At 41.4% G+C, this 11,641-nt stretch overlaps 1 protein-coding gene across 1 annotated transcript in view; it reads left to right on the top strand.

The window, feature by feature from the left end:
* Positions 1-207: 207 nt before the first annotated feature.
* Positions 208-11,641, top strand: part of adamts13 (ADAM metallopeptidase with thrombospondin type 1 motif, 13) — a 370,029-nt gene continuing 358,595 nt past the window's right edge. Inside the window, exons 1-29 of the mRNA XM_061037660.1 lie at positions 208-399; positions 699-765; positions 952-1,085; positions 1,367-1,450; positions 1,664-1,788; positions 1,880-2,026; positions 3,338-3,472; positions 4,234-4,384; positions 4,482-4,586; positions 4,685-4,836; positions 4,921-4,984; positions 5,369-5,495; positions 5,587-5,735; positions 5,848-5,968; positions 6,152-6,232; positions 6,325-6,506; positions 6,692-6,848; positions 7,328-7,457; positions 7,549-7,728; positions 8,334-8,532; positions 8,610-8,715; positions 8,800-8,929; positions 9,023-9,199; positions 9,287-9,491; positions 9,768-10,053; positions 10,135-10,278; positions 10,364-10,543; positions 10,999-11,174; positions 11,281-11,570. Coding sequence (XP_060893643.1) covers positions 322-399; positions 699-765; positions 952-1,085; positions 1,367-1,450; positions 1,664-1,788; positions 1,880-2,026; positions 3,338-3,472; positions 4,234-4,384; positions 4,482-4,586; positions 4,685-4,836; positions 4,921-4,984; positions 5,369-5,495; positions 5,587-5,735; positions 5,848-5,968; positions 6,152-6,232; positions 6,325-6,506; positions 6,692-6,848; positions 7,328-7,457; positions 7,549-7,728; positions 8,334-8,532; positions 8,610-8,715; positions 8,800-8,929; positions 9,023-9,199; positions 9,287-9,491; positions 9,768-10,053; positions 10,135-10,278; positions 10,364-10,543; positions 10,999-11,174; positions 11,281-11,436 — 4,128 coding nt within the window. The 5' untranslated portion in view covers positions 208-321 and the 3' untranslated portion in view covers positions 11,437-11,570. The remainder of the gene's footprint in view (positions 400-698; positions 766-951; positions 1,086-1,366; positions 1,451-1,663; positions 1,789-1,879; positions 2,027-3,337; positions 3,473-4,233; positions 4,385-4,481; positions 4,587-4,684; positions 4,837-4,920; positions 4,985-5,368; positions 5,496-5,586; positions 5,736-5,847; positions 5,969-6,151; positions 6,233-6,324; positions 6,507-6,691; positions 6,849-7,327; positions 7,458-7,548; positions 7,729-8,333; positions 8,533-8,609; positions 8,716-8,799; positions 8,930-9,022; positions 9,200-9,286; positions 9,492-9,767; positions 10,054-10,134; positions 10,279-10,363; positions 10,544-10,998; positions 11,175-11,280; positions 11,571-11,641) is intronic.

Raw genomic sequence — 11,641 nt, 5'->3', positions numbered from 1 at the left:
GGCCTACAAAATGTCTAAGTGGATTGTGTTAGGTTTGATTGCTCAGAGATGAAAGGTAAAAATGACTAAAAATTAGTCATTCTACAAAGAAGAACCACAACCACAACCAATGAGAGACTTCCTCTTGGTCCCAAACTTTGAAAAAAAAAAAAAAACCTGCAAATGACGTGTGTCCTTGGTCAACTTTACCCCTCTGTTTACACAAACACATGTTACTCATACTGCTGGGCTCTGTGCTGCTCCTGAAGAGGAGGATAACAGTTTATCCTGGTGTTAAAAAGCAGAGCAGGTAGACACACACAGGAAGAGACGAGAGGAAACATGGTTTTTATGACTCTGCTCTGTCTGCTCTTACTGTGGCCTGGATGTGCCGCTCTATTGACTTCTCCATTGGACGAGGTAGGTGGAAAAGCTGCGGGTGAAAGGGAGCACTGTGGTTAGTGATTCCACTGCTCCTGCAAAGTACATTGAACCCTCCAACTTAAAAAACTGTTTATCATCCAAAAACATGACCTGCAGAAAGTCATAATTGTGTGTTACCGCATTTACATGACAATGACTTCAAATAGAAAAGCTCTGAAATAGTTTTGTATTTTAATTTAGTATGTAGGCCACAGATCTATGTTTAGTCGCACAGGTTTAAAGCTGCTGTTTGTAGAGAGTCTAAAAATGGTGCCATTGTCTGTGTCCTTTTAAAGCCTTTTCATCACTCCACCAGTCAAACAGACATAGTTTCCTCTCCTGGTTCTTCTCCTGACGCCTCAGGTATGGCTGAATCTTAGAAACAAATAAGGAATATTTTACAAAGGAAAAAAGCACATCTTAACTTTCAGTGTGTAACATAAGGTATATACCTTGTATTTATGATACACACTTAACTACCAAGACAGCCACTTAACATAACAAGGTCCCTCTTTTTTTATTTCTCTTCCTCTCTCATCGTGTACACAGAGATTGTGCGGCTGCGTCGATCAGCTCTGATGCCTGATATCACACATCTGGAACTGCTGGTGGTGGTAGGACCTGATGTCCAGCAGTTCCACAAGCAGGACACAGAACGATACATCCTCACCAACCTCAATATTGTAAGTCGAAGTAAGAAAGTGAAGGTTTTCTGAATAGCTTAATGCCTAATGATTTACATTTGGTACCTTAAACCAAATACTGTATGTCAGACAGAAACTCTCTTGAGCACTATCAAGGTAAATGCAGCACAAGTTAGAGACAAATGAGTTCAGATGTTGTGTGTGTGTGTGGAAATGTTTACATAGCTAGATATAGAAGCAGTGCTGCAACACTGCAGTCCCATTACACTATGCACATACTGACATATATGAGCCTGGCTTACACTCCAATTTCTACTCAGGCCTCAGAGCTGCTGAGAGACATGACACTAGGTGCCAACATGAGGGTGCACCTGGTCCGCATGATCATCCTGACAGAGCCTGAGGTAAGAGGCTCCCCATCATAGGTTCATATGCAATCATTCAAGTTCATGTATGAAGTGATTTACGAATGAGTTTTTAAGTTTAGTAATCTTATAATCACACTGCTCTTGTTTATTTCAAGCACTCAAGCACTCACACATTAATGCTGTTGTAGTAGAAAACCTTAACTTCTTTATTTTGTATTACCAGTGCCTAACTTTTGTTCCACCTTCCAGCCAGAGATCCAAATGTCCCCCAACATTACCTCATCTCTCAGAAGTGTGTGTGACTGGGGCCGAAGGATAAACCCCTTAAATGATTCTGACCCTCTACATGCTGATCTTCTGTTGTATATTACAAGGTGTGTTACCTGTAGCTGTATTGTAATTCAATTCTGCATATTTCATGAATCATCAAACTGTCTCTGACTCTACGCCTGGCATTACAAACAGGTACGACCTGGTGCTGCCTGATGGGAATAAGCAGGTCAGAGGTGTAGCACAGCTGGGCGGGGCTTGTTCCAGTGATTGGAGCTGTGTGATCACAGAGGACACCGGCTTTGACCTCGGGATCACCATCACTCATGAAATTGGTCACAGGTAAAGCAGAGTTCAGAACATTATCCACAGTGAATCTAAAGATATATAGATATGATCTTATAGTATCTGTATCAAAGGTTAATGTCAAGCTTATAAACCTTATTTGGTAAGATTTTGTTCCTTTATACTTAACCCACCCTCAAAGAAGTATTTGACTACAGGCAAGCATATAATTAGACATATGGATAATAAAGCATGTAATATTCTATATGTCATGGACACAGATTATTCATTTGGTTTCATATGCTTTTCCGTTGAGGATAAAAAATATTTTCTCTCAAATGAATGCCCTTTAGGAGTGCTGGTGATCTAATGGTCAGCTTTCATGCCCCATGTACAGAGACTACAGTCCTGAAAGTGGGCAGCCCGAGTTCAAATCCGACCTGCGGCTTCTTTACAGCCTGTCATTCCCGGCTCTCTCTCGCTCCCTGATTTCCAACTCTATCCACTGTCCTGTCCCTCTAATAAAGGCAGAAAAAGCCCAAAATTAATATTTAAATAATTTCCCAATGACATATCAGTTTTCTTAAAAGATCCTATTATCTGGAAATCACAGTTTTGTTTTTCCCACCTGTTATGTTATACAGTACATTTTATTCAAAGACTAGAGTGAATCACTCTAGATCCTAAAGATCCTACTGTCACGCCCACATATTTTAGTCCAACACATGAACAGAAATTAATCTAAAGTTCTAAAAAATGTATACATTTCAATGTATATGTTTATTTTACAGCTTAAAATCTGATAAGGATTATTTTAAATTGTTACTACTGTAACATGGACTCCTTTCATATAGTTCACAACAAGTTGGGATGTAATATTTGACTTCAGGCACATTTACAATTAAACATGTATGTAGAATTCTTTTTCCAATTTAGTTTAAGTAGTAGTTCAATATTCACTTTTATACCAACGGAGCTTTTACTTTGAGCACATTCAATCTTTGACTTGTAAAAAGTAACAAAGATTATGAGCCTTTCTGGGAAAGCTTTTATAAGATGTAAGGACATTAAAGTCTCGTAAAAAACATTTTTATTAATTTGCTGCACTTTTAAAAGGTGTGGTTAATTGAATATAGTGAATCACTCTGAGGACAGAGAACAGTTACAACAGACCGTTTAATGAAGCAAATCCTTGGAGAGGAGATTCTCCGATTTCATTGCAGCAAGTCTCTCTGCTGCACAATGGGATGAAAAACTTTAAATATCACCAGTCACCAAAAAATCCACTTTGAAAAACGTCATTAAGATTGCTCCCCGATATGACAACAGAGAATACATTTCAACATACTTTATATTCCGTTCGCCTAGTTTGGGAATCAACCATGACGGAGTGGGAAACACCTGCAGCAGGAGCGGCTTCATGATGGCCTCTGACGGCGGCTACAACAGTGTGGATCTGACCTGGTCCCCCTGCAGCAGACAGCAGCTGCTCACATTCTTCAGGTGGGCTCACCTGTGCAGAGCAGCTGTGCAAGACAAAGCTTCTCATTTATCAGACATGCTTTGCTCCGTTGAAAGGGCAATTCATCTATAAGTCATATCTTTGTGGTTTTAACCTGCGGGTGTTTTCACAGAATCTCTTTACACATTTTAAAATATAGTGTGGCATTTGTTACATTAAAATATAGAAAGTGCAACACAAAGTCAGCTGTTTGTATGAGAGGTGAGAAATAAGATAAGATACACTTTATTGTCCCCAAAGGGAATGTGTCTTGGCCTCTGTCCTGCAGTTACAAGAGAATTACAAAATACATAAATAGAGATTGTACAAAACATGTAACAGTTCCACATATACATAAAAACCCCTTCCTAGAGTAATGACATATTGACATATTGCACGGCCTCTTGGCAAATCATCCTACATCAACTCTTATTTAGGATATTAATGGACATTGGCACGTCTGAATGTTTAGAGTGGTTAAGCCTGGTGTGAAGGACCTTCAATCTTCTCTGAAACTTAGAGAGAATAATGTGAGTAGGGTTAGACACTAGTGTAACAACAGACTGTTCATAGAGTGCTTGGAGAGATGGATGTTTTTTAACACCCATGATGTTCATAGCAGTCTGCACAAGACAAGTAATCTGTGATTTCAGCTGAACAGACAAGTGACCATACCAGGCTGTTATCCCGTATCTTATAATGCCTTCAAAAATGTGATTTTGCTGGAGAAGAGAAGAGAGGTCCAATATATTTATGTTTACAGTGAGGGGAAAGCCGAGTGTGTAAAGGACCTGCCTGCACTGGGAGGCTCCCTACAGGACTGGAAACCTGGTCTCTATTATGGAGTTGATGATCAGTGCCGGATAGCTTTTGGAAGCTCTGCCAAAGCCTGCTCCTTCACCAGCTCTGACCTGGTAAGTCACCTGTAATTGCAGCTTCTCACCACCAGGTGGTAGCCAACATCAAAGATTTCTAGTCATGCTCATTGTAGCGGTCTCCCTTTTCCACCAGCCAGCATGTCGTGCTCTGTCCTGTCACACAAACCCTGATGATGACAGCTCCTGCAAACGTCTCCTGGTCCCACTGCTGGACGGGACAGAGTGTGCCCCTAATCAAGTACTTACTTATCTGCTCCCAGATCAAAAGAGTCATCATGCTGTACTCACTTTCCCAGAATTTAATGTATTTTCATGGTGTGCATTCCTCTCATGCAGTGGTGTCTGAGGGGGCGTTGTGTGTCCTTAGATGAGCTCAGCTCGTCTGTGGTGGTGCACGGCTCCTGGTCCAGCTGGTCGGAGTTCACCTCCTGCTCACGGACGTGTGGTGGGGGAGTCACTCATCGGACACGAAAGTGCAATAACCCTAGGTAGTCATATGATAATGTTACATGTACAGCTTATAGACAACATAATTCAATTGTTGCTTTAACATTCCTTGTGTAATTTGTCAGACCTGCTTTTGGAGGGAATGACTGTACGGGGCCAGATATTGAGGCTGAACTTTGTCACCAGCAGGTAAGCCCATGCTGCATGTTGACAGTGGGCCTCCATATAGTCAGTCAATATGTTTACTCAGTGAATCATTGTACCTAGAATCGTCCCACTTTTAAATTATCCTTAGTGAGTAATGATCAGCTGGTGCTCAACTAAGAAGACTCAGAAAAATAGAAGTGTTGATGGGACTCAGAGGCACAGAAGTCATTTAGAAGTTAGACCATGAGCCTGAGGCAAAGTGAGAAATTCTCATTAACAATTTTAGATAAAGGAAAAATGCTCTGCCCTGAAAAGTGGTTCAGGATGTAAGGTACAGTGCTGTCAGTGTTGGATTCAAGAGCCAGCTTTAATGTGAGAAAAGTATCAGATAAAAGTCTGTTTTAACTTTGGAAAATGTTTTTGCAGCCATGTGAGCGCTCCCAGTTGGATTTCATGGCGGAGCAGTGTTCCCAAACAGACCCCCACCCTCTCTACCTGCAACCAAACACAGCCTCCTTCTACACCTGGATCCCTGCTGTGGGCTTTGCTAAAGGTGGGTCGAAATATTTTTTTCTACTTTCTTCATAATAAGGAAAAACACCTTCCTCTGTAATGGTATTAAACTCTTCTCTTATCATAACCAGGGGATGAACAGTGCAGATTCATGTGCCAGTCTGAGGGAGAAAACTTCATGGTGAGCCGAGGCTCTCAGTTTGTAGACGGGACTCGCTGTGAGTCCGACAGCCCGCCTCCTTTTGGCTCCACAACTGCTTGTCTAAAAGGGAAATGCCAGGTAGAGATGACTAAGCGAGAGTACGCGTGCAAGAAAACAGATGCATTTTAAAGCTTTAACACTTTGTTTACACTTAGTCTCACACTTTTTTAATGTACCGTTTTTTTCTCAGCTGTTTGGCTGTGATGGTTTGCTGCTCTCTGGGAAAGTGAGGGATGTGTGTGGAGTGTGTGGTGGAGATGGATCGACCTGCAGTTTGACCTCTGACTCCTACACTGGTGGTCAGGCCAGAGGTAGCGTACAATAATGTATAATAACTTAACCCAGTTTATGTCTGTAGCTATCATGTGATTGTCACTTTTCTTCTTGTAGTTAAAAAATGTTAAACAATAAAAAAAAGCACATTTACTAGTAAAGCTTTTTGAAGCCTTAAATCCTGTCTCCAATCGTGTATGATTCAATGCTTTCTTTTACAGAGTACACCAACTTCCTCTCTCTGCCAGTGAACGCCACACAGGTTCATATTGTCAACATGGCACCCCTCTTCACCCACATGGGTGAGTGTTGTCACTCTCTGATGGATTTATGTTTCCTCATCAGCTTTAGCAGGACTTCAGCTTGATGCTTTCTTTAAAATGTGTGTCCACAGCTGTAATAGTTGGGGATGGGTACATTGTGTCTGGAAGGGGCAGCATGGCACTGAATATGACCCACCCCTCCCGACTGGATGATAACCGCCTGGAGTACCTCCTCCACCTGACCCCTGACCTTTTGCCTGAGATGGAGGAGCTGTTGCTGCCTGGGCCGCTGCAGGAGGAGATAAACATACAGGTCAGACGGGGGACATACAAAATAAAAAATAATGTCGGATTTAAGAGGTGAACTTACATCAACATTTGAAGCTTGTAAAAAAAATACCATTCTTACATGACATCTATAAACAACTTAAAAAGGAAATATACCAAAGGAATTATGATTGTAAAAACTGATGTGGACACTATTGTTCCCTATTGTAGGTTTACCGCAAGTATGGTAAAGAATATGGAGAGAAAACGAATCCAAACATTAGCTACCAGTTCTACACACCTGCCAGAAAAAGTGATTTGACAGACGACACACCTAAAGGGAAATGGGCTCTCATCACAACACCCTGCCCTGTCTCCTGTGGGTCAGGTAAGTGACTGATTATCATTGTTACATGGAAAAGCTCAGTATAATATTATACATATTGTTATTACTTCACAGACTGATTGCACATTATAGTCCCAGCTCTCTTACTTATGGCGCAAATGGATTCCGTGAATTAGATCCAAAATGGGAGGCCTTTGTTTAATAGTGTGCAGCAAAATGTACCTTTTTAAGAAAGCTGATGTACACACGTGTATTATAAGAACACAATGGAGCTGAGTATGCCAGATGTATTAAGCCATTGTTCTGAAATCAGATATTTGGATTAGCAAATACAAACAAATGATGATCTCTCTGAGAACTTAAATAAAGTTGATGAAATGTCCAGAGATAATTTATGTATCGGAAAAATAAACAATCTGATATGTAAAACAGTTAATTCCACAAAACTCAAGAACAACCCAGGATCATTTTAATTCAAAATCTTTCTCCATGGTTTCACTTTTTTTTTTTTTTTTTTACAGGTATACAGAAGCATGTCTATGTCTGTGTGGGTGAAGATACCAACAAGCAGTTGGAGGAGCAAAACTGTGAATCCCCTTCTCCACCACCACCACCTCACACAACCTGCCAGCTCTCACCCTGTCCCCCCAGGTAAGGCTCATACTGTTTTCTAGCCATAGGACTTCTGCTCACATGCAGCTCAACACAAATTGGTACACATGAATAATTCAGTGTCTTACAGGTGGGAAACACGGATGTTTGGGCCCTGCAGCGCCTCCTGTGGTGGAGGAGAGCGAGTGCGTCCTGTGAGATGTGTTCAGAGAGACGGAGCTGATGTGTTAACAGTTCCTGCCTCTGAATGTGCGACCGATGCCGCTCCAAATACTGTTGAAAAATGTAACCGGCAACACTGTCCTGCAAGGTATAAAGTAATGTTGTTATCTATTGACAAATCTAGGCATCCACTTTCAAACCACTGGAATCAGTTTGTTATTCCACCCTATTATTAACGACTTGTGACAGCCTACTAATCATTTAAACTTTTTTTATTTGTATTAAAGGCTTTAATAGCAACAAGCTATAATAATCACTTCCTCTTTGAAAACAGGTATAAGAGTCATTGTCTTACTCGTTCAAGTGATTGACAAATGCTACAATTTCCTCATTCAAAGTCTAATTTTTGGAGCATTGTTTTATTTTTTGCATTGTGCAAACTTATATATTTAAACTCAACATGTACCTCCATTTAAAACCATGATTACATGCCCCTCTTGTTATGCTTTTCTCCACCTTGTTGTGACACACCAAATGCATGTCTTGTATCTGTATTCATTTATTTTTAAGTGCACTTTTATTGAAAATGAGGTCCTGCACTCAATGATTTTATGAAATGTAAATAAACATTGAAGAAAATTAATGATTGTAAAGAGAGCATTGATCAAAAAACTATTAATGGTTACAGAATAAGAAGCTGCTAAGGTGTTTTCCTGCATCCTATAAAAGCTTTAATTTGACATGTGTTTACAGATGGCATGTGTCAGAGCCTGGTGAATGTTTAGCAGTGTGCGGGCCAGGAGAAGCAAAACGCATTGTGTCTTGTGTGCGGCCAGAAGACGGCCATGATGTCGAAGTGGACCAGAGTTTTTGTTCAAAGCTGATCAAACCATTGGATTCTGTTCCCTGTGTGGTGGATGTTTGCCCAATTGGATGGGAATCTACAGGCGAGGTAAAGCAGAACAAGACTAACATCTCATTCTTTTATTTTCAAGTTAAGCATGTCTAAACTACGTTTTGCATGACCAGGAGGATCGGCCCATGATGAAGTCTGGTTTGTTGCCACATCCCAGACTGGCTCCTGTGTACGTGTGGAGTCCTGAGATCAGTCAGTGCTCGAAGTCCTGTGATAACGGTAATTAAAAATAAATTCTCACCCTCACTCAGAAAAATAATCTCCTCTATTGATAAAGTGAACCAAAGCCTGATGCGTATGTAGGAACCCTGCAGGTGTGGTTTTCCTGTGTGGAGCACCAGACCAGACTGGGGGTCCCTGACTTCCACTGTGACTCTTCTTCCAAACCTCCACCTCATTCTGAGACCTGCAACACATCCCCTTGCCCTCCAATGTGAGACCAAACACATATATAACAAATACACAATACAGTATATCATGTATCTTTAAGTGCAGTAAATCTCATGTGTTTTTTTACAACAACCAGGTGGCGCTCTAAGCAAGGAGTCTGCAGTGTAACGTGTGGAGGAGGGGCGGCCAACAGAGTGCAGTACTGTGCTAGAGAAAAAGAAGAAGAGGAGGTAGTGGTGGAGGATTGGGAGTGCAGTGACTTTCCCAAACCTGCAGCAGTGGTTTCATGTAACACACACAGCTGTCCAGCAAGGTATAACACACACCAACACACACACGTATGTGTGTGATCTATTTTTGCAAAAGAAGAATGGTTTGAGCACCACTGTTGTTTGTCCAGGTGGAAGGTATTCAGGACGTCGCCCTGCTCTGTGTCCTGTGGTCTGGGTGTAGCTCAGAGGACTGTGTCATGTGTCCAGTTCCTCCACAGTAAAGAGAGTGTGGTGCCGGAGGAGAACTGCCATGCAGCTGTCAAACCAGCAATCACAGTGCCCTGCCTGGTGCAGGTCTGCACCTTTAGGTGGGAGGTGAAACCCTGGAGCCAGGTACATTCACAGGATATGAAGCTTCGACTAGATTTAGAAGGAAACCATTAAGTGATATAAACTTAGGCCAATCAAAGATTTAATACATGAAATAAGAACGAAAGGGTGGAACATGCCAAGTAGAAATCTTGCTGTAATGTAATTGGTTAAAAGCTAAATAGATACAAAGTATACTATGGTTTTGACAAATCAGTTTCAGCATTATAGAAATAAGCTATAAACAGTTGCTAATATAAATGTACTTGCTGCAGAAAAATATGTTGTCCTGCTCCTCAGTGTTCAGTACTCTGTGGGTATGGGATCCAGTCCAGAGCTGTCTCCTGCATGGGCCCCTCTAACCCAGAGCCCCTCAGCCCTCTGTTCTGCATGCACATGCCAAAGCCCATCACTATCCAGGGCTGCTACATGGACAGCTGTGGAGACGTGCCGCACACCTCAGATGTCACCACTGCAGGGCAAACTGAAGAGAAGGCTAACATTTCAGAGCAGGGCCAACTTCCTTCTCCAAGTCCAACAGAGACCGTCACACAGACCACAACAACCGTCCCAATGTCTCAACCACGTTAGTCCAACTCAAACTACTTACATGTTCTCAATAAGACAAGGTTGAAGGATAACCTTTACAGGGTCTTCTTCTTCCCAGGTGCATGTGGACAGTTGCTCCTGGAAGAATCGGGCACTGTGGACTTAAGAAACATAAGCGGTCGCTGTACTGTCTCCATTGGTCGACCCCTGGATGAGGTCATTCATCTAAAAGTGGAATCTGGCTCCTTGAACTGCAGGAAAAGTGGGTTGTGACAAATATATAAAAGATTATATGTGTCATGACTATTGCAGCTAAAAAAAGAATGTCTGTATGTTTTCTTTTACAGAGGAGTTTGTTGCATTTTTTGACCGCCTGGCATTTGTGAAAAAGTGTGAGCAGGTAGCAGGGAGTGAACTGACCACCAGAACCAACGTCTTGCTGGTGCGTCAAAGTTTGCTCACCTCTGGGATCGGGGTCATGTTCACCTACACCTCACGGAAAAACACAAAGAAGAGCCACCATCAGGGTAAGAGTGAGTATGTGTGAGTACAAAGGATGTGAGCTCATTGTTTTAGCGTATTGCAACATAAAGGTTCCAACTGAATCCAGAGAGATGTGTGCAATATTCTTAACCATTGCACTGTCTATCTAATGCAATCCAATCCCGGAGCCCTGCAATTAAATCAAGGAAGCTGAAAGTATTGTAAAGCTGTGTGTTTTCTGTGCTTGTTGAGATTGTAAGAGTAGCTTTGATTTATCCATAATTGTTTTTGTTTCTTATATTGTTGTAGTGCTATTGCATCACATTGTGCTTTATTTTGTCCCCTTCACATCCCAAACCATTTTGAACTTAAAAAATGTAAACCTATCTTCCTGGCTATCACATTGGATTGCATATGACTTAAGGGTTATTCATGGTATTTTTTTTTTTTTTTTTTTTTTAACCCTATGCATTTATGCCATCCTATCTTTGCCGCGCAGACTGTGACATTCAGCTGTTTTCCCCGAGCGGTGTCTTTGAGAATCCGACAACGTCCAGCACCAACCACACCTGTCGAGTCCTCATCAACGCCCCTCCCGCAGTGAAGATCAGAATCCAAGCCCTGCACATAGGATTAGTATTCAACGCCACAAACTCCCAATCTACATTTATAATGGTGCGAAACGGGATTTTGAACACGTTCCTTTGTTCTATAATGCTGCACACATGATAGGACATAGCACGAGTGTACAATGACTGCTCTTGTTTTGTTTTGTGTACAGATCCGGGACAGGGATGTGTTGAAGACAAATGTGTTCAAAGGCCAGCAGCTGTTTCAGTGGCATTCGTCTGGAAATATGGCAGAGATTGAATTTCACGGAGAATACCTGCGTTCCAAAGGGAGTTTCAGAGCTGAATATTCCTTTATGCTTCTGTGATACTACATAGAAACTGTTCATAGGAGCTTTGACATTTATCTTCCACATTTCTTTAGTCTTACAATTTTTTTTTAACAGCCTTGAACTTTCAATATTGTGAGTAGAAGGAGTTGGATCATTTTTGCTGTTTTAATGTGCTAATTATGTTAAATGTGAAATAAATAAAAAACAAACCAAAGAATCAAAATTCTTAAGTCAAGCTAAA

This window comes from Labrus mixtus, chromosome 5 (genome assembly GCF_963584025.1).
Source record: "Labrus mixtus chromosome 5, fLabMix1.1, whole genome shotgun sequence".
Lineage (NCBI taxonomy): Eukaryota > Metazoa > Chordata > Actinopteri > Labriformes > Labridae > Labrus > Labrus mixtus.
The sequence above is the reverse complement of the archived record's forward strand: the minus strand, read 5'-3'. Positions and strand labels throughout refer to the sequence as shown.